This window comes from Chiroxiphia lanceolata, chromosome Z (assembly GCF_009829145.1).
Source record: "Chiroxiphia lanceolata isolate bChiLan1 chromosome Z, bChiLan1.pri, whole genome shotgun sequence".
Classification (NCBI taxonomy): Eukaryota; Metazoa; Chordata; class Aves; order Passeriformes; family Pipridae; genus Chiroxiphia; species Chiroxiphia lanceolata.
The window spans coordinates 37,604,723-37,626,593 of record NC_045671.1 but is presented as its reverse complement, the minus strand read 5'-3'; the positions used below and the strand labels follow the sequence as shown (position 1 = coordinate 37,626,593).

General features: G+C 35.1%; 1 protein-coding gene across 10 annotated transcripts in view; it reads left to right on the top strand.

Moving 5' to 3' along the window:
* Positions 1-21,871, top strand: part of AGTPBP1 (ATP/GTP binding protein 1) — a 58,761-nt gene that overhangs the window by 22,810 nt on the left and 14,080 nt on the right. For 7 of the 10 annotated variants that reach the window (XM_032674677.1, XM_032674681.1, XM_032674680.1 and 4 more), the window contains 13 exons: positions 1,229-1,326; positions 2,227-2,343; positions 2,958-3,670; positions 7,121-7,204; positions 7,455-7,541; positions 7,631-7,779; positions 9,182-9,269; positions 9,974-10,118; positions 12,132-12,285; positions 13,044-13,224; positions 14,604-14,733; positions 15,090-15,221; positions 16,765-16,941. In XM_032674677.1, the coding sequence (XP_032530568.1) occupies positions 1,229-1,326; positions 2,227-2,343; positions 2,958-3,670; positions 7,121-7,204; positions 7,455-7,541; positions 7,631-7,779; positions 9,182-9,269; positions 9,974-10,118; positions 12,132-12,285; positions 13,044-13,224; positions 14,604-14,733; positions 15,090-15,221; positions 16,765-16,941 (2,255 nt within the window). Of the gene's footprint in view, positions 1-1,228; positions 1,327-2,226; positions 2,344-2,957; positions 3,671-7,120; positions 7,205-7,454; positions 7,542-7,630; positions 7,780-9,181; positions 9,270-9,973; positions 10,119-12,131; positions 12,286-13,043; positions 13,225-14,603; positions 14,734-15,089; positions 15,222-16,764; positions 16,942-17,966; positions 18,179-20,418; positions 20,557-20,580; positions 20,723-21,871 lie in introns of those variants that run through there. The other 3 variants (XR_004354351.1, XM_032674686.1, XM_032674684.1) reach the window with 3 other exon arrangements.

Here is a 21,871-nt window from a genome sequence, read left to right as displayed (position 1 = left end):
ATAAGATAAAAAAGAAAACAGGAACTAAAAGGTGATGTTCGTCGAAGTCTGAAGTGTAAAGAATAGGCTGTATAAAAACTTAATGGTCTTTCCTTTTAACTCACTTATATACATTCTGCTGTGTGAAGTGTGATGTAGTGTACATCCTGCTTTACAGGAGCGTGTATTCCTTTCTTTCTGTTATCCTGATAACTCAGGGTGTGGTGAATTTACATTAGCATGTGCCACTTGAAGCATTGGCGTTTTTAAATTATTGTGTTTTTTCCTTCATTTGCATGATGAAAAAGTAAAGCTACTTTCTTGGACTGTTGCAGTCTCTTAGGAAACACTTGTCTGCAAAGCATTTGTAGGAAATGGATTCAGCCCGTTGTGAGCATCTTTCATTATTTACAGAGAATTAATGTTTAATGCATATTCAGATACGGAGAAACAGCTTTGACTGGGTAGGCAACTAATAAAGTTGCTGTCAAAAAGTTACTCTAAAACGAAGAGGCAAAGTCAGACTTATTAATATCTTCTTATTCACAGTATCTCCTGAAACAAAACGTCATCATAGTCTGAAAGAAGTAAGCCATCCTATTGGAGTTTAAGTGGGTCAGACTCAAACTCCAGGAGTAAGGAGTTTATGTTTTGTCTTCACATATAAAATAGATCTAGAAGTGTGTTTCAAAATTCACAGAAAATAAATCTCCACTTAATACAGTATGTTTGGTACTCTATAATACCTATTTAGAAACTTCCTAGTCTGGTGCAGTGAACTACCGATATGTTTTTTCAAATGGTTCTGTTATCTTCTATAAAAAGAAGAGAAAAACCTAAGGAAATAGAATACATAGGATTTGCTTTAAAAGGAAAAACTTCTGTGTTAAAAGACATGTAGAATGTGGGGTGGGTAGAGGTCCGTGTTTTTTAAAAGTGCAGTCTTCTGTGGTCAGTATCATAAAAGCAATACATGTAGTTGTTCTGAATACACTAGAAAGTCAGTATAATTTGTAAACTTCTGAGTGAGCCTTTTATTGACGATCAGCAGATTTCCTGCATGGGAAACCCTTTATGAGAAAACATAATGAAAACATGACAAGCAAGACTAGTTAATGAGTTGGTTTTCAAATTTTTTTTCATGTGGTAAGTGAAAAAGAAAATAAACCCAGAACAGAGAAGTTCTTCTTTGAACTTGTATATTGGATTAAATGTATAATCTGCCTTACCAAACTTTTTTGTATTGTAGTGGATGATGTAGTAGATGAAAGTGATGATAACGATGATGCTGAAACAGAATCTGAAATTGAAACTGAAAATGATGATGACAAAGACCAACATTTTAAGGTTGGTAGAGACAAAATTAATTAAAAAAGCTCCTGAAACTTAAAGGAAGCAACTTGGAAATATCAGCCTTTCTTGTTCAGATGGCTTCAAGATTTTTATCAAAATCTGTTTACTTCACACTTAATATGTCTGGAGTACAGTGGAACAGAACTGCAAACTCTTTTGGCAGTGTTCTGTTCCCCACTTGTATTTCTCTCAGCCCACTTTTCCTATATAAGCTGTTCAGTATGTAGGAGCTGCTCTAACTTTTTTGATCATTCTAGACTGGGATTGAGTAGATCAGTGTTTAAGCAAGGTAGTAAGTTCAGGCAACTGTAGAGGCACAGATAGATCTTTTACTGTTGTACCACTTTGGGAAGTTATTATCCTGCTCTCCACCTGCCACTCGGAACATGGATGGATATTTGGTCAGAACTGCCTTATTCAGTATTTTTATATTACAGGTATTTAGGAGTTAATTGAATTGTCCGTCCATGGACTGGAAAGGCAACTTTTATTCGAGGGTCTGATGAGCCCTGATGAAAGGAGTGTCTTCTATGGAAGAAGCATTGCTTTGTCACTGCAATCAGTTGAAGTCTCCACATTCCAAGTTGCAATAGTCAAAATATGCACAGATCTCACGTAAAGCGTAGTCTGATATCTGTATATAATAAATTTGTGTAAAACCAAGAAAATTGAGATGTTTTAGTATTTCTGTTGAAATAGAAACTTAGGCATACTAATAAAACCGAGCTGCTTAAATCTTCATGATGAAAGCTGCAGTTCAGCTAATTTTCAAATAGGGGTATTCAGCTTTTAAAGCATGGCTGTGTCAGGCATAAGAAGCGAATGTTTCAGATTAATGTTTTGGAAGTGTAATTATTCTGAATGCAAGATTAATTTGTTCTGATGATCTTTCAGAATGATGATATTGAGACTGATATTAATAAACTGAAACCTAGACAGGAATTGGGAAGACCCATAGAAGAATTGAAAATGTATGAGCAGTTTTTCCCAGAACTTTCAGAAAACTTTCAGGTAAAGTATATGATTCTCAGGACATTTCTTGTTATGTCAGGTTGACTCTGGAATACACTTTGAAGTTCTTTTTTTGATGGATAGTTCCTCTAGCCAAGAAACATGGGTCTGCAGTTCTAGTTCTACATATGAGAGTGATATATACTAAGTAATTTAGTTAAATGTTATGGTTACTTCAGTCTGACTGAGAAGGGAACTGTGGGCAGATGTAAACAAAACTGTTTTCTGATGTCTAATTATTGGACATGGCAGAAATAAAATAGTAAGAAAGGACATGAGATTTCTGAGAGAGCTTCATTGTATTAGTTATTTCCTTTATGCTGTGCATCTACTTAAAATCAGTGGTTAAAATATCTGGGTCAATTGCATTGACTTGATACTTTGTTATTGATGAACTACTTGTTTATGGCTTTAAAGCTTTCATCTTGTAAAAGATGAACCTTAATTGCTATGATAGCTTATAGCATAATAACTGTTATCTTTTAAATTACATTTCTTTTGGATTATTCAAAAACTTACCTCAGGAACAGGGAAAGAGAAATGTTTCTAATGTAAATGGAACTTAGGAACTGTTAATAATTTTTTAAATTATTTTTTCACCTTTTTTTTTTAAGGAATGGGACTTAGTTTCCAAGGAACCAAAGCCTTTTGTACCTGATGCAAATCTGAGTGGACCTATCGTTGTTCCTACAGCCAGCGAGGAGCACTCTGCTGAAGCAAACCAGTCAACGAAAGGGGTTGCTTTGAAGGAAAGCAATCCTTTTTTGAGAGAGGAATATAATAGAAGGCCAGTCTTTCTGGAACTACCAAAGAAAGATGGTATGAAAGACAGTAGTTCACATCACCAAAATGATCAAAGAAACATGCTTCCATCATGCCAGTGTCTAAGCCAAGAAATTGTAAAAGGCTTGGACAGAATCAGTCTGCAGAACAGTGCAAAAAATGATCAGTATTATGGTCCAGGGTGTGTAGTAAAGAAGGAAAGCATAGCTAGCCTTACCACACTTGCTTGTAGTAAGCCTTGTGAACATGTTTCACCCTGTGGAAGTAGCCTATTTGAAGGATCATCTGTCCAACTGGGAAAACTCTGCTGCACTGGAGTGGATTCAGAGGAGGAGGAGGATTCCAGATCTAGTTCATCAGGGGAACAAGTCATGCTTGAGGTTTCCGATGTATCATCAGTTCATGACTGTGATCTTTATATCGAAATGGTAAAAACCACAAAATCTATTCCGGAATATTCAGAAGTGGCCTATCCAGATTATTTTGGCCATATTCCACCCCCATTTAAGGAACCTATTCTGGAAAGGCCATATGGGGTGCAGAGGTGAGTTACCATACTCATTTTTGTTGTTGTTATTGTTCCCTTGAGGAACAGTTTTTAGGATGAGATTAATTAGATAATCTCCAGAGGTCCTTTCCAACCATGACTATTTGTGATTCTGTGGCTACCAGGCCATGTTACACAGTTCACTTTGGAATGTAAAAGTGTTTTCAGTGAAAAACAGTTTGAAGGTAGGTGAGCAGAGCCATAGAGAAGAACACAATCTGATCTGTAATGGCTAATTCTGTAATTCAGTTTCTAAATACTAAGTTTAATTTATACGTTCCCTTTCTACCTTCCCACCGTCTCCCATCTAAATTTTGTGGTTTGCAAAATAACATACCAATCCACAGAAAAACACCACCAAACAAACAAAAAAATCCCCAACTGAATGCTCTCGAGGTCTTAGCAAAGCTAGGACAGTTCAAAGATCCTTCAGCTTTTCTCTGCCGTGCTAAAAAGCTATCTTTCAGGAAAATGTAGTGGAAAAAGTTAAAAAATTAATACTCTGAAGTGTTTGGTTTTGGTGTTTGTAGTATAACAGAATTTAGAGGTAACAAGTGCTGAGAATGCAGTTTGTGTTAGGTCCTGCAGAATGGCACACAATAAACACCGAAGGAAAAATAGAGCAAACCAACAGAAAACAATACATCAACACACCCATTTATTTCTTCTCTGAGATGATGAGGAGTGATGAAGACTGATAAGACTCTTAAGAATAATTTGCAGAGGTGGTATGAAAGATTGGCTCATACATAGTAAGTTACTGTAGACAAATGCACATGTTAGTAGAACATACAATAGTAGCTATGAGACCTTGCCACCTGCCTAATTATGAGGTTGAATGCCTTTGGCTTTATATTTCTAACTATAACCAACTTAATAAGATTCTTCATATTTACATTTAGATTTTAAAATGATTAAGAGATTACGTGTGTTTAGATGGTATAATTAAAATCCTTTAGCTGTTTCATACCTGTTGTAAAACAATGATCTTGCCAGTGAAATGAACAAGTGCTGAAAACTAATGACATAATGAATATATATTCCTTCAGTGTTGAAGGAAGAGAATCTTCCCTGTAAGTTCTTTATTAGATAGTCAGTTAGTTTAGAAGAGAGATAGTCTTTAGTCAGGAATCACCTAAGAACTGCATTGTAAGAAAATCTTGCTAATCCTCAAGTATGTTTTTGTACTAATTAATTATTCTGAAATTTCTTGAATAAAACTGAGTGAAGTCAGATACAATTTGTCATTCCAGTGCTTGTTCTTAGATATAAAGAACTGTAATAACGAACCTTGTGTGGTTATACATAAAGCTGATTTGTAGAACATAATTTCAGGGTATATTTTAACTTTAAAATATTTTGGTTTTGTTATATTTCGTATGCTGAAAGTAACTTCTTTAAGTCTTTTGTAAAGCAAGAATGAAATATCAGATAGTATTGCTAACCTTGAATCAAAAATCCTACATCACATTTTTAAGATACACTGTTTTAAGAATTCAGTTTTCTACAAATGAATCAAGTCTTGTTACTTCAACATAACAAACTTAGAAGGGAACCTGTTTAAAAAGGGCTTAATCTTCTTAGGAATTCATATTTTTTAGGAAAGTGGTAAAAATGAGTTTGATAGGGGAATGTAAAAACTTTAAAGCCTTCTACAAAACTGTGTCCAAGCTCTTTTGACATTCAGTGGGATTTGTGTTCTCCTTAATGCAAGCATTTAGTTACTGCTGATCAGCTAGGTCTTCTTTAGAAAACCAATGGTTGCTTTAATCCATCCATGTAATTTAAGAAAACATTGGTGGGTCTAAGGTGTGATTGAGTAGGTTTTCTTCATACTTTTGTTAGAGCAATGTGGTACAGGGTTTGGTTTTTTTTCTTTAGTCTTGCAGTTTACCAGGAGATGAAATGTTTTTGAATTAGTGTTTTGGAGTACTTTTTCTTTTAAGTTCAGTAGCATGTAATTATCACCAAATGTCTCACCAGGTTATTATTGTTTGGAAAAATGAAATTGAGAATAACTGAAGTGTTTTATGTTACTCTGTTTTAGAGAAGAAAATTATGATATAGTTCAATACCGTATAAATTTGGGGTTAAATTCCTACTTTTTTTCTTCCATTCCTTAAAAATTTAGGTTGGGTTTTTCTATTCTGTACACTTTTGTATTTTCTAATCATCAGGATCCACAAAGGACTAGTCTATAAGAACACAACTCACATCAACAGTGTTGGTTCCAGATTTTTTTTCTTTAATTATCTTAATATAGCTTATCTTGATTTTCTTGGAACCTGAAAATGTCTACTACTCCTTTTCCTTTTAGTGTGCATCTTGAATACTGTTTCTTCTTCCTTTCTTATACATTGGTCATTATAATGGTATTTGAATGCCATTATTATTTATATAGTATTTATTAAGTATTTTCATTGATGGAGGTTTGTCTTGGCAAAACTCCTGTGATGATAGGAAGTGTTATGACCTTTTAGAGCTGAGGCATGCTGAGATCTGAAGAGTTCTCTAAGATCAAGTGCAAGATGAAAAATTTGTGGTTCTGTCCTGAGCTGAACCTGTTCAGATAGATTGTGGTGAGTCAACCTCATCACAGTTTTGTCAGTACATTGGACTTGTGAATTGTTTTCTTTTCCAGTTAGTTTAAATTTAAAAAGAGGTACTAGAGTTGTGCACTTACCTTCTCTTTCTCATTTGTTAACAGTATTTATTTTAATTAAATTGCGAATTTCCAGCATGAATACTTTACTGCTCTGCTTTTGTATTCTTCATTGTTAATCTACCTCCTTTTCTTCTTATTGCAGGTGCTGTGCAAGCTTTTCCACACAGCTCTGCCACTATATTTCATTCTTGAACTGCAACACATTCTTACTTTTCCAAACCAGGACCTAGATACTGCCAGTTGTGCAATGGTTTTATAATCTGGATAAGCATACACCTGACATTTGGCTGACATCACCAAATTAATTTTTATTTGTTACCTAGTCGATAAATGAACCAGAGGTGAAAAGCTAATTCACTAACACGCTTACTGTACGACCTACTCTCTAAAACTCCTTAATTTTGCTTATGGTAGGACTCATATAAGTTACTAATGTTATCAAGTGTTGTCCTGGATTAAAGCATTAACATAAGTAGCGTTTGAGTTATTCCTGCTTCTATTATAAAGTATGAAACTGCATTTTTTTCCATAAGATAAAACCCAGTGGATTGTCTGCATGAAAACTCAATTCCCTCACATATAAATACTGGATTCAGTCAGCTGTGAATGCAGGTGTTTAAACTTAAGTACACATAAGTGAGGGTGAGGCTGAGATTTCTCTGAACTATACCACTATCTTCATGTCAACTTTGTTAGTTTTCATTCCTTTATGAGTTAATTCCTCTTTTGTAATTGAGAACACTATGTGAAAGTTTAAATGAGAACTTTACCTTTTATTTTAGGACAAAAATCTCTCAAGATATTGAAAGGCTGATTTATCAAAATGACATTATAGACAGAGTTGTGTATGACCTTGATAATTTGAGGTAAGCGTTTACCTTTCTGAAAAGAATATTTGACTCATACTCTAAGTCTATTCTACTTACTCTGTAATATGATTTGCAATATTTAAAGCAGATTTCATTGAAAGTTTTATCTGATGTAACAGTGTTTCTGCTGTCCAGGCTGTATTTAGAGGAAGATTCAAAGTAGTTTTTGAACTGCCAAGTGAGGACTGAAAGAAATCAATTTGTTTAAGTTTGTTTTATTCATTTTGGACCCATTTTCTACTCATAGTTGTTCCGTACCAGAGGAGGCAGATGTTTTGAAGTTTAATTCCAAATTTGAATCTGGAAACCTGCGCAAAGTTATTCAGATCAGAAAGTAAGATATTTCAGCTCTTCTTTTCATACTTCAGGCCTTTTCTTTCTGCTTCTTAAAAAAAAGATTGATTTGTTTTTGTTGATCTTCAGAAATGAGTATGATCTAATTCTGAACTCGGATATAAATAGCAATCATTATCATCAGTGGTTTTACTTTGAAGTCAGTGGAATGAAAACTGGCATTGGTTACCGATTTAACATCATCAACTGTGAAAAGTCAAACAGTCAGTTTAACTACGGTAAGATACATTTCCCATACTTTGAGACGAAATACTTAAAAAATATCTATACTAGACATCTCAGCTGTTTCTTTCCCTTCTCCACAGGATCAGTAGTATTCATGTTGTCAGTTTACATGCTTTATTTTAATACTATTTTAATAGAAGATGTTTTGACAACTTCAGTTAAAAACTAAAAATGTATCTTAAACCACGAGCTGTCAGTTTTTAAAGTGAAGTTTTGTTGTAAGTGAGGCCAAAGTGGAAGAAATTTACTGGTGCAATTAAAAGTGATCTAAGACCATTGGGTGGGGTGGACAGCACCAAAGCCTGTTGATTGACAGAGGTCAGGAAGAATGACATCATAAGTCTATTTCTGCATAGAGGTATATTTTCAGATGTGAAAATAAGCAGAGACATTCTAAAACAGTTTTACCTTTGAACTGCTGGGCTTCCTAAATGATCCTTGAAGTCTTTAGCAAGTCTGAAGCATGTACCTCATTAAAAAGTACTGGCTTAGTGAATATGCCTTTCTTCCACTTCTCTTGGAGTGTCTATGTGGTGTGTGTTATTCAGCTTAAAACCATTTGTTTCATGAAGTTTCTTTTTTTTCTTGCTGTATATTCTGAAATCTGTCCTTAAAGAAGGAAGAAAAGAAATTCCTTCTCCCCCCCCTGCCAAAATTCAACTCTTTGTACAGAGTAATATTATTTTCGTCTTTGTCATACACATAACATTCACACTGATCAAGTCACAGAATACCAAGTAGTTTAACCAGTAATAAGATGCTTCTAAATTATTTACTAATCCTCATCAATTGTCTTAAATCTTCTTTCATGTTGCATATACTTACTTGATAGTTACTTTTGTTTTTTTTAAGTACATTGACTAAATCAGTCTATGTGGTTGGCTAATTACTCAACTAGTAAATGATGTTCAGTTATTATGTGTTATTTTCTGCTTTAACTTCATATTAAGTATTCAAATTAAGTATACTATTTAAAGAGTTAACTGTTAAAATGTTGTCCTGAAATTTAGTTATTTTTCAGTTATGTGAATGGTTAATAGTATAATTTTTTGTATTCTCTTTGAAGCCTTTTTGTTGTGTGAGTTGGATGGAGTGGGACCCAGGATTTTTTGTAGATTACTGTTTTATGCTAACCTCATCTTTCATTTAAACATTTCATTTTGGTCTTCCATGGATCTAGTTCTTTTCTTTAATTGTTATTTTCTGAAAATCAGGAATCTTTTGTCACCTGGTTGAAAGAGCATACAGGCATTCATGAAAATATACTCTATGATAGTGAGTGAATAGGTATAGGTAATTTGTAGACTTGTATGTATGTGTTGATGTGGTCCGTTAGTGCTAAGATCTTTCTGTTTAATGTTAAGCATTAAAGTGAGATGCGCGTTTTTCTTTCAGGTATGCAGCCCCTCATGTATTCTGTTCAAGAAGCACTAAATTCTCAACCATGTTGGACTCGTGTTGGGACGGATATTTGTTACTATAAGTAAGTATGTGAATCAAACATACAGCAAATCTTAACTGAAGTTTAGCAGGAGGTACAATTTATGAGGAGAAACATTTGTTTCTGCATTTGATAATTGCGTTATTCTGTTGTGAACAGAGTTTTCTTCCCAAGTTACTAAGGAGAATAATAGAAGTGATAGAAATATACAGGGTCTTATTTTGCAAGCACACTGCTAATATTTAAACTCTTCATATTTTATACTTTTCTTAGAAATTGCACACTGTTTCAGAGAAGCTTTTAAGGGACTGTATATATGCATGCTTACTTGAAATCTTCTTACTGACTTTGACTAATACTGACCACATGGTCCTTTTGATGAGCCTCCTGTAATCTATGCAATCAGTGTAGACCAATCCTGGAATACAGGATGACATGGTACAGCATATCCATATGCAATCCTTCTAGGTTGATAGCTGTTTGCTTACTTTTTTTTGTTTGGTTTTGTTTGTTTTATTGCGTTGCTTGTTTTTGTTTGCTCACCTTTTTCCAATGTGGATGAATGTGTGTATCACTGCTGTAAGACAGGATCTTTACAGCTGGTGGGAATCTGTGTATTTAACCTAAATGTACGCAGAAGAAAAATACAATTTCTAAAAATCCTTCTGACATTTAAAATGTATGCTCAGAAATAATCAATGGTATGAAAAAAATTAATATGTATGCTACCTTTATTTTTGCTTTAGGAATCACTTTTCAAGAAGTTCAATTGCTGCTGGAGGTCAGAAAGGAAAATCCTATTACACAATTACGTTCACAGTGACTTTCCAGCATAAAGACGATGTGTGCTACTTTGCTTACCATTATCCATATACATACTCAACTTTAAAGGTAAGAAGATTATGGTATGTTACATAGATAAATATTTATAGTTTTAGAAAGTGTGAAATATAAGCATTTATGAGTGCATTTTTTTGTTTCTTTTAATAAAATTTAAAATGCTCCTTAAAATTGAAAATGTTCATAATGTTAGTGTTTAGACTGCAAAGTGTATTGGTTGTTCTAAAAAACAGTCCTGGAAAAAAAGAATTGATGCTTGCAGGCTAAATGGGTTTTCTAGGAGTCATAAAAATGATTATGGAACTGGAGCATCTCTTTTACGAGGAAAGGCTGAGGGAACTGGGTCTTTTTAGCCTCAAGAAGAGATGACAGAGAAGACACCTCATCAATGTATATTATATCTGTAAGTATCTGAAGAGAGGGTGCCAAGAGGATTGAGCTAGGCTCTGCTCGGTGGTGCCAAGCAACAGGACAAGAGGCAACAGGCAGAAACTGATGCCCAGGAAGTTCCTCCTTAACATGAGGAAGAACTTCCCTCCTGTGCAGGTGACTGTGCATTGGAACAGGTTGCCCAGAGAAGTTGTAGAATCTCCCTCACTGGGGATATTCAAGAACCGTCTGGACACAATCCTGTGCCATTTGCTCTAGGATGGCCCTCTTTGAAGAGGGAGATTGGAGCAGGAGACCCACTGTCGTTCCTTCCAACCTTACCCATTCTGTGATAATTGATTGGAAACAGTGCTAATTGGATGAAGTATTTGTGTTTGAGTCATATTTGGGTTGAATGACTTGTATCCTGCTGTTCTACATATACTTATTGATAACTGAAGTTACTATAATTGAGATAATCTCACTCACCTCACAGGCACTCTGTACCTGTGGTTCTGCCCAGATGCTGGCATGGACTCTCTGCCCACCTGATACCCATTCCTTGACCTGGGACCCCATACTGGCTTGGTAGTCCACCTTGGAGTTTGCTAGCAAATTGCACATGCACCCCCCCCCCCCTTGCACACCTGCTGTGGGGAAAATGCTTATGCTTGCCCACCACCCCTAGCAGCTGGTACCAGGCACATGGGCTTGTAATCCATGTTACTGTTCTAGGTGCTGGCACTGAGAAATCAGTCTTTATTGCACCACCAATTTGGGGACACACTGTTCTTGTTTCAGTGGTTGAACACCAACACCCTTTACCTAGTGCAGTAGCTGGCGCTGAGACACTTTCATTGCTGATACCAGTGACTGAAGGGTGCCTGCAGTGCCTACAGCTCCATCTGCTGGAGTCTGCTTTGATTCCAACAGCAGCTGGGACATGGGACGCAGAGTCTGTGGTACCCACAAAGATGCTCCCAAGAGGTGTGTCGTCTCCAACTAATGATGCTGAGACACTTGATCATTCCCAAATCCACCTACACCTGTCTTGTTAGTTGCACTAGTCTACATAGCACTTGCATGCACAGAATAGAGAGTGAGACTGCTAAGGAGAGAGAGATAGCTAAGGCATACTGCAGGGATCAGGTACTTGATTTTTGTATGGTACCGCAGCCACCCTCTTGAATTTCCTGAATCCTCAGGTTCCTCTTGTTTCCTCCTTATTCCTCAGGTGACTCCAAATCTTTGTAGATTCCTAATGACCTGTCAGTGAGAGACTGGTGACCTTGGTCTTTGCTATTGTTTCTGCTGTGTCTCAGCTCTCCGTTGCTGTTTGTTGATTCTTCCTTTACTTCTTATCACTTTTTGCAGTGGAAAGGTCATTTATCAGATAACCTTAATGCAGCAGAGGTTCTTACCTTCCATATACCCTTACAGTAACATCTGTGCACAATAATGTACCCTCTCTGCCTTCATCCTTCTTGAAGCAGTTGGAAAAACAGAATCTATAAAGAGAAGTATTCAATCAGTCAGAGATGTAGAGAATGATATTTCACAGTCAGAATTATGATGGAAACTTGTGCATTATTTAGAATAATAAAAAGAAAGATCTGTTAAATAGTACCTTTGAAGTATGCTGTCATATGTGATTTGAAGGATTTGAAGTATTTTTTCATTATTTTTTGGATGAAGATGCATCTTCAGAAGCTGGAATCTATGCACAACCCTCAACAGATATATTTTAGACAAGATGTTCTCTGCGAGACCCTGGCTGGCAACAGTTGTCCATTAATCACTATTACAGCCATGCCAGAATCCAGTTACTATGAACATGTCTGTCAGTTCAGTAAGTATGACTTCTCTTTATCATCATCTGAAAATAATGTAAAACTAGGTATTTATAGAAAAAAAAATTAGTATTAGCTGCTATGCATTGTAAAAACAGCAATGTAAAATAAGGTTAATAACTTTCTTGAAGTTAAGAGGCACCAGTAGTTAGGATTTGCTATCTATTTAGTAATATTTATTTGTGGTAGTCAAATAAAGTTATTTATATTTGGAAATATAAGAGTATATATTAATATATTTAAAATTTTTGTTGCTAGATGTTTTTGTGTGTTACATTTTGTAGACAACACTTCTTGGAAAAGAGTGCCTGATGAGTAACTTTTTTCTCCAAATGCTGAGGTTATTTGCTTGTCAAAAAATCTTTCATAAAGCCAATATGTAAGCTACTGTGATGCGAAGTGAGCTTTGGCTGTAATAGCATTCCTGATTTGTTTGTCCACCCCAGTGTTTTTCTTGGCTGTTGGGAAAAAAGTTGTGAAAGTCCTATCATAACTGCCAGCTCAAACTAGTTGTGACTGTATAATTGTCTGATTTAATTTAAAGCTCCACTGTGATAGTTCTGTAATTAGCAGTCCTTTAAAAAATATTGTGGCAAGCTCTATCAATAATACTCATACTCAGTAATACTCAAATCACAAATACTGGGTTTTTTTGCATTGTAATGAATGTAGCTGGCTATTGGCTCTTTTTTCAATTTAACGAACTGTTTACTTAGCTTAAATCATATTTTGCAATTTCTATGCATACTTCTTTTAGGGAATCGTCCTTATGTTTTCCTGTCTGCGCGTGTACATCCTGGAGAGACTAATGCAAGCTGGGTTATGAAGGGAACACTGGAATACCTTATGAGTAATAGTCCAAATGCCCAATGTTTACGGGAATCTTATATTTTCAAAATTATTCCCATGCTCAATCCAGATGGTGTCATCAATGGAAAGTAAGCATACATTTACTTACAAATATGTAGCACTACTAATTCTTTACATCATTATTTTAAAAAGAATAATCTAAAGTAATCCTGGAAAGTTACAAATGCAATACTTAATGAGATAAAATGCAACCAACAGTTGCAATATTGCTAGGACTTTTTCATTTTTTTCTTTTTAAAATGTAGGTGCATTGTGTCACAATTTTCAGTTTTACAAAAAATATTTTTAGTTTTCCATGGATAATAATCATTGCTATGTGATTTGACATGACATTTTAATTGTCTCTCTGAACAGCAATCTTGGATATGTGTAACAGTGTTATATGAGACCACATCTGACATTTAGGAAAAGCTAAACAACTTCCTAGTCCTAATGAAAAAAAAAAAGCCTTATATTTGAGAAAGTTTTTTACGTAAATATGTCTTTTGGCTGTTGTCATATGTTGTTAAAAGTGGAAAGTTAAAAGGTGTGCAAGAGAAAGGGTAAGAGAGTATCCTGGCTTGATAAAAGTTATTCATAGTAATTATTTCACTTCAGAACCTTTTGAAACTGCTGTGAGTAAGCATTCAGCAGTCTCCATTTACTTGGTTACTAGAATTCAAATGAAATAGAAATTTTGCTATGACGAATCTACATTTTCTTCTCATCTAGTTATGGGTAACATTTTAAAAAGTTTTGTGAACAAAATAAAAAAATAAAACCAATTATGGATTTCAGTAGAACTCTGTCTTTAAATGTAAGAGCATGTATATACTGAAACACTTCTAATGAAATAATTCAGGATCCAGGGACAATTAAGAAGTGTGTCCAAGCAGACACAATCTAAAGGCAAATGTAATGAAGATGACTACATGATCATGAATTTCTGCAAGTTTAAAAGTTCTTGCTGATAGCTGACTAAATGCAGAGATGATCTTTATTTGTTTGCTGGGTTTTTGTTTGGTTTTTTTCTTTCTTCTTTTTCTCACAGCTCGTTGTCTCCTAACAGTTTCCTGTTTCAAGTATTAGATTTTTAGTTGACATTAGTCTTTAAATTACAGAAGTCAAGACACCAAAAATGTAAAGATACCTTATATTTGAAATTACTAATTTTGAACTAACATTTGAATAGAATTTCAAGCCGTCAGTTTCAACAGCAAATAAGCAATATTACAAGTGACTTCACATAAGAAGCTACTTCTAATTTATTTTTAGTTTCTCTGTAACATAACTTAAAATACCCCAAACAATTCTGTTACATGACATGTTAGAAAATTGAAGTTTGTTTCTTGCCAGACTCCTTCCAAAGAAGGAGTGGTGATGAGGAAATCTTGAGGTGGGGGGGAGGCTTATTTAAAAGTATGATAATACAGACTACATCATGCGTTTTTCCACCCCCCCACAATAGCCACCGTTGCTCTTTAAGTGGAGAAGATTTAAACAGACAGTGGCAAAATCCAAATCCAGATCTGCATCCCACTATTTACCATGCTAAAGGGTTACTGCAATATCTGGCTGCTATAAAACGTTTACCTTTGGTAAGTATGTGTGTGTAAGCAATTCTGAATTTTTTTAACTTTATCTGTGTAGCTAGTCTATGAATTAAACATTTTAATGTGGTCTTGTAAACTGTGTCACACTTAAGAACTGGTCTTCTGCAAACCTGTAGATGTAAATGTGTTACATTGGCTAGGATAGAAGGTTAAACCTTCCTTAGATGAATCCCATGTTTTTTGTCATAATACACAAGTTAATTATATAAGGAATTGTGTTGCTTAATTCTTTTGAACTTTCAACAGTAATACAAATAATAAAAAAAATTTGCCTTATGTTACTTTCATAAAATGTTAACTCCGTATGCCTTGGTTTTATTTTGCCAAATGATTTATTGTAGGTCTACTGTGATTATCATGGTCATTCTCGTAAAAAGAATGTATTTATGTATGGCTGCAGCATCAAAGAGACAATGTGGCATACGAGTGTTAATGCTGCCTCTTGTGACCTGATGGAAGACCCTGGTTACAGGGTAAGTTTGACATTTGTACCTCTTTCATTGGGCATGGATTTGGAATATACTTTTAAAATAACTTCCTCATAATATTCTGTGCAAGTCATGACTCTATAACATAAGCAGACTTATTTAAAATGATCTCTTTTTAGTTCATGAGTGTACTTTTAAGTATTTTGAGAGCTTTAAATATTTACATAGAGTGCTTAATTTTTTTTGTTGTTTCTTTTTACCAATAAGTGCTTTTTTTGTGTGTGTTTAATATTACTGTTAGAGACAATAGGTGGAAAATATACTTCTGTGCATTCATAATTACTAGATGAACGTATAGTCATTTAAGCATGACAAACAATATTGTAGAACAAGAAAAGAAATACTCATTTTTGTGTATGGAAATAGGGAAGATTCCTTTTATACAGATTTGTAGGTAAGACATGTGCCCCTAATTACGTATACATAATCAACTTCCACAAAAACAGCCACTGCATTGTATAAACTTTCAAAAATGCAAAAATTTAGAGGACTGCATGTTACCTGTTTCTTCTGTGAATCTCCACTGCCGCCTCGTGGCAACTGCAAACCCGTGCAACCTAAATGCATCCAGGCCCCCTGTTTTTTTTGCGGAAATGCAGAGTTAAGCTCGACAAACATGTGAATGCATGATAAAATGATTGTTATACATCCATGAGTGTAAACGAGTAGAGGTGCTTTCTGTACTCCCTCATTTACAAAACCCAAAATCTATCACTTCTTGATTTTCTTGTGTGATTTCCTGGATGCTGAATCGGATGCCGTTCACATCCTGCTGCTGTAACACATTTATATGAGGTTTTGTCACTTCAGCCTGCACTACTATACTGCACAGAAGACAACAGTCAATAAGAGTTGTGGGGAAAAAACCTTTTGATTTCAAAAAGGTGGACTGAAATGTTTGGGCAAGGTTACACTACTAATGGTGTATGTACTACTGAAATAATAAATTTGAAGCAGTCATGTTTTGTTATAACTGACACAAATAAAAGCTGGAAAGAGTACTCATTTAACATTAGTCAAACACACATATTTGTGTAACTATTCCTTGAAGCTGTCATGTAAAGTTATACTAAATTTTGATTCAAGTTAAATATGCACCTAGTGCTTTGCTGTATACAAATTAATTTTATGTATTAATAAAGTACTGGTTTTGTTAGGTCTGTAAATGGGATTGTTGAAACAGTCTGAAACTGAATTAAATAACTTTATGCGAAGAGTGGTACACTTAATTTAAGCAAGCTTAGCTTGGTGAATTAGGGAGAAGGTGCTGACCAGCTGAAGAATTCTCTTGTATCCTGATTCTTACCCACATAACTGACAATTTGAGTAACTGAATCTGAAAAAAAGGATTTTATTAAGTAGGAAAAGGCAAACCTGAAGACACTGTTTTTAAAACTTAAGATGGAGATTTGTTTTCTTGTTACTTTAATTCAGACTGCAGTAAAATTTTCTGATAACGGTTTGTGATTATGTGGCCCCCTATCATCTCCTTCTGTAAAGGGAATAATTTTAAATTGCTATCCTGCAGGCACTCCCCAAGATCCTGAGTCAGATTGCCCCAGCATTCTGCATGGGCAGCTGCAGCTTTGTAGTGGAAAAGTCCAAGGAATCGACAGCACGGGTTGTTGTCTGGAGAGAGATAGGAGTACAAAGGAGCTACACAATGGAAAGCACGTTATGTGGATGTGACCAGGGCAAATATAAGGTAAGAAGATATCTCAGTTAAACTTTCCTTTCTTTTTAATTTCTTCCATTTGCATCGGTATCTTATTCTATAACCCTATTTGCTTGCTTGCTTGCTTTAACTTCTAATACCTTCTAAAACCTTCTGAGGTCTGGGTACACTAATGGCAGGATGAAATTACATAGCTTGCAATATTATAGGTTGCATAACAGTTATGCTTATGGGCTGTTTTAACAAGATTAATATTAATCATTGCTTGTAACACATACATGTGCATGTAGTTAAAAAAACCCAGAACTGTTCTGTCCAATAGATTATTAAAATTGGGTAATAATCAATGCCAATACTATAATAAAAATTTCCTTAATACATGGCAATTTCAGACTTCACCATGGCAGTTCATGATTCTTCAGCAGGTATTTAGTAGTGTCCCTCACAGAATTTCCTGTGTAGCTTAAGAAACAGGCTTATAAATCAAAACACTTTCATATCAGGTTACCAGCATTATAAATTACACATCATCTCTGAACTCATTATAGTTGTTTGACTTCTTGACTTAAAATTCGTTTTCATTTTCTCTTCTTGAAAAGTATTAACAGGGCTGGGTATTTGAAAACCATACGTGACCTTGTTTTTAGTGTGTCAATAGTAAACAACGTTCATGGAAGAAGTTGGTTTCCTCTGTCTGAAAATAGAGCTTAGGAATGCTAATCAAGAAAATGATCACAAGCCTCAAATAAGGTGCTTGACAGAAAAAGGATCAGAAGGCCGGGATCAAGGATATGGTGGGACAGAAACAAAAAAAGTTGGAACAAGGCATATTTAGTATATTAATGTATGTTCCAACATCCATGCTTGTCTCCCTAGACAGTAGGAAGACAGACATTTTGGCAGGAATTTTGGTAGGTCTGTAAGTGCTAAATTTTGTCAATTAATACAGAAGCATTCCTGCTGTTGTCAGAATAATCCATTATTCCTCAGATGACATCATTATGAAGCTTTAAAGAAAGATAACTGATCCAACTTGCGTATTTTGAAATTTCCAGAATATTCTTAAACATGAATCTTCATGCAGTATTGCTACAGAAAGTACTTAAGAAAAGTGAAGAGCTTTGTGACCAAACTTTCAAGATGCTTAAACCTCCAAAGCCCTTCTTCTGCAATGAAGGAAAAAAATGGCTGGATTCTGTGGAAGAATCATTTACTGAAAAGGAAAGAGCATTCCTCTGTGTAATATAAAGTAGCTGATGAGATAAAATTGCTGTTCTGCCATTCATTTTATTTGGCATAAAACAATTTGTGAGATCTTAGTCATCCTCTGAACGTACAGGAAGATTCTTAATTATTTCTTCACTACGATAATGCTCAGACTTACTAAGAAAATATATCTAAAAAGCCAAGTTGACTGGACTGAACAGGAAAAGAACAGCATTTCTCCAATGAGAAGCTGAAAGAGATAAAAAGGCTCAGGCTTGGGGGGGTTTTTTTGGGTTTTGTTGTTTGAGGTTTTTTGTGGAGGGAATGGGGCCAGCAACTCTGTCAATAAACTTGGGGTATAAATTAAATTATATATGTCATAATATGTTATTTCAAACCAGAAATTGAGCTGTAGAAATTCTCTTCCCTCCTACTTCCCATCCCAAAGGACATGAGAGTTCAGACTCTCAGATACACAGACTGGACTGTCTAAAGATCTGAAGCACTTTTCCGGTCTTATTCTGGTTTGGCGTCATTGCTGAATTTTGTTCAAAACACAAAGAGGATTACTGAACAAATTAGTTCTCTGTGGAAGAAATACTGAGTCTTTGCCAAAGCTGGGTAATATCTGAATATCAGTTTTTCTTTTTATTCTTTTTCATTTTACTTGGACAATGGTGATGCTAGACTATTTCCAGCCAGGAAGCTGTGGAATTGAAGTTAGCAATTCTTGCCTGAATTTAGGATCTCTAATAACAGAGTATCTCTGTAAGCAGTCTTTTTTCAACTGATTACATGGAGTCTTTGTAGTGTGTTGAGAATTAGTGCTGCAAATATTGCTTACTCATCTGCAATTCAAGATGTTGAAAAACAGACTTTCAGGGGAAAAGATTCTCCAGGATCTACTATGGAGCGTAATTAATATGGCAGACAAAAGAACAATGTTTTTGATAATTTAAGCCACCTGAAAACTGAAATCAGTCCCTTTCCTGATTAGAAATTACTAAATTTAGGAGTATTGATCAGTTTTGAAGTTAATGGAAAAGATTTTGTTATGTGGAAATTTTATGATGTACATGAAGAGAAGACTTTAGGAAGTAAGGATTCAGTCAACAAACTTCTCAGTTACGATGATTCTCCTGTCTTTAGATTTTGAGTTCTCAAGAACGATTATGTCTTTGTAGCCTCTGCTGAACACAGAAGATCAGGATGATGTTTTGCTGTCCAACTGACTTCTCCAAATTTTAATTTGGTTAAGTACATATTACAGGAACATTTTTCTCAACTTGAGGTCACAGTCTGTTGTGCCTTTGCTTTGTCTCTTTGCTTTCAGGCAGCAAAGTTAATCACTGAAACGCTCTATTCATGTGAAGGTATCTTCATTACACGGTTAGTAAGAAAGACTTCAACCTTCCATCTAAAATGTTACTGTCTAGAAGAAAGACAATTGTATAAAATGTAAAGGAAAAGGAATGACATTTAGCACATGTTTAAAAAAAAAAGCAGCTACTTCCAGGTGGCTTGTGCTTAAAAGCAATGTCTTTAATAGGCTACAGTTCAAAGTGCTAGAACAACAGTTGAGGATAATTACAAGATTAAGAAAAGGAGTGTAATTATGGCTTCAGTGAAACCGAACTTCATCTCAGGTCCCTTAGTGATGGCAACTGATGATGATGATTATTATTGTTATTTCCTGAAACATACTTTAAGTGTCTTGTTTCATGGAAATTATGAGGTTTGGCTGCTGGAAGAATAACAGTAGATTAAGAAATTCAGTATTTGGCAGTTGTGTGGTATTGCATTCCCCTTATCATTTAAAGAAATGAGAGAAGTAAATCTAGACTTTACCATGGGCTTTTACCACAATTATGTAGACCCTTCAGGGTAGTAAGTTCGAAGTTTATTCTCCTAGTGTTCCACAGTTATCCACCTCCAACCTGATCCATTTAGTTTTCTCTTAGTTGTATCCTATTTCTGCTGTGCTGAAAATAGCAGCCATGGAACATGTGCACGCTATTTATCTTTCTAACAATTGTCTTTGCACTTTCTGTCATACTTTACTCTTACTTCTTTTTCAACTTAGACAGGCTCCTGTTATACATATCCTATGTATAAGGAACCTACCAACTAATGATAAGTTCTTCAGCAACAGATGTAGACACTGATTGGAAAAGTTTCTGAACCATCAAGTTGTGCACATTAGTAATCTTTGTAGCAGTGAGATAGATTACTGTTACACTTCTCCTTCCTCTTCTGCATACTTGTTGCCTCTTGTCCTTAATGTTATTTTAATCTCTTTAGGGCAGGGACTGTGTCTTCCTGTGATTAGCATAGTGGAGCCCCAGCTATGTTTGGGGCCTTTGAAAGTTAATGATCTGCAAACAAATATAAAACAAAAACAAAAAATTGGCCTCTGTGGATAAGGTACTACACTGAGTGAGGAGAACTGATTTCTGTTCCCAGCGGGGTCAGTGACATGCTGTGAGACACTGTGCAAATCGCTTCAACCCTCTCTGCCTCCATTTCTCCATCAGTAAAGTGAGGATAATTCTTCCTTTATTAATAAGTGCTTTGAAACCTACAGCACAAAAGCATTATAAAAGAGGTAAGTAGCATTACTATTAAGAATAATACTCAAATATCCAACTCTTCTTCACTGCTAACAGGTTTCAGTACCATTTGAGTGGAGGATGGCACTGTTTAGAATGGTGGATATAGCTTTATCTTTCTTGTTGCTGTAAAGCACCTTGTTTATGAAGACTACTAAGGGAAGAAAAGAACTCACAAGAAAATCAAACTTTCCATCTATTAATTGTGTGTATGTTCAAAACAGTACATGAACAATGTATGGGATGAACCATTTCTGGAGCAAGATACTTTCTTTTAAACCTTGCATTTTAAAACACATTGTCGGTGTGGCAACACATACAAAGCTTATGTGGTTTTTTTTTTTTTTTTTAGCTTTTGGTAAAAAGTTTTCTACTCCATTCTTTTTGCTTCATGTATTTTTCCTACTTGATGACTTAGCTTACTACCAATTCCTGGCTCCTCTGCTTCCCTGTTTGTTTTGTCAAAGCTTCTTCTTAACTAATCTTTACATTAAGAGGTTTAGAAGATCCAAACTAAAACCCTTTTAAATTCTCCAGAAATACAGAAGTTGCAAAGGGGGAGATGGAGCTGGGTTGTGCCATTGAATTTGCTAGTGTATATACAGTTACAACTAGCCAATTCCATAACAGTTGAGGGTCACTCTAGACTATGCTCTTTTCATAAAGTAGTTGAGGTCAGATGTTATGTCTCTGTGTACTGCACTCCTGACTAAATTAAAAGTGTAGTATTATCTGGTGGGAGGCTTTATCACTTATGTGAACTTGGAGAGCATTACAAAAATTCTACCTCCTAAGTAGTCTTTGCAGAGGAAAATGCCTGGGTATATCATTCAAGTTAGAAAACAGCTATGGCCTTTGATAATTTGTTTGTTAGTTTTAATTACTAAATGTGTGAATAAATGCTTTCAGAATTAACATATAGCCTCTAACTTATAGGGGAGAAGAGATATCTGTGTCAAGGAGTAACTTTGATGTCTTAAATATCTATGTGTCAGAACATAGGAATGAACTTAATCACAGCTACAATATGAATTTTCTCTTTCTTCCTTCTTATTAATGAAACTTACATTGAAGAATCTTGTATTTGAAATTAATTTTTATAAATTTTGTCTCTATTTTTAAAAATTATTTATGCTTATAAATTT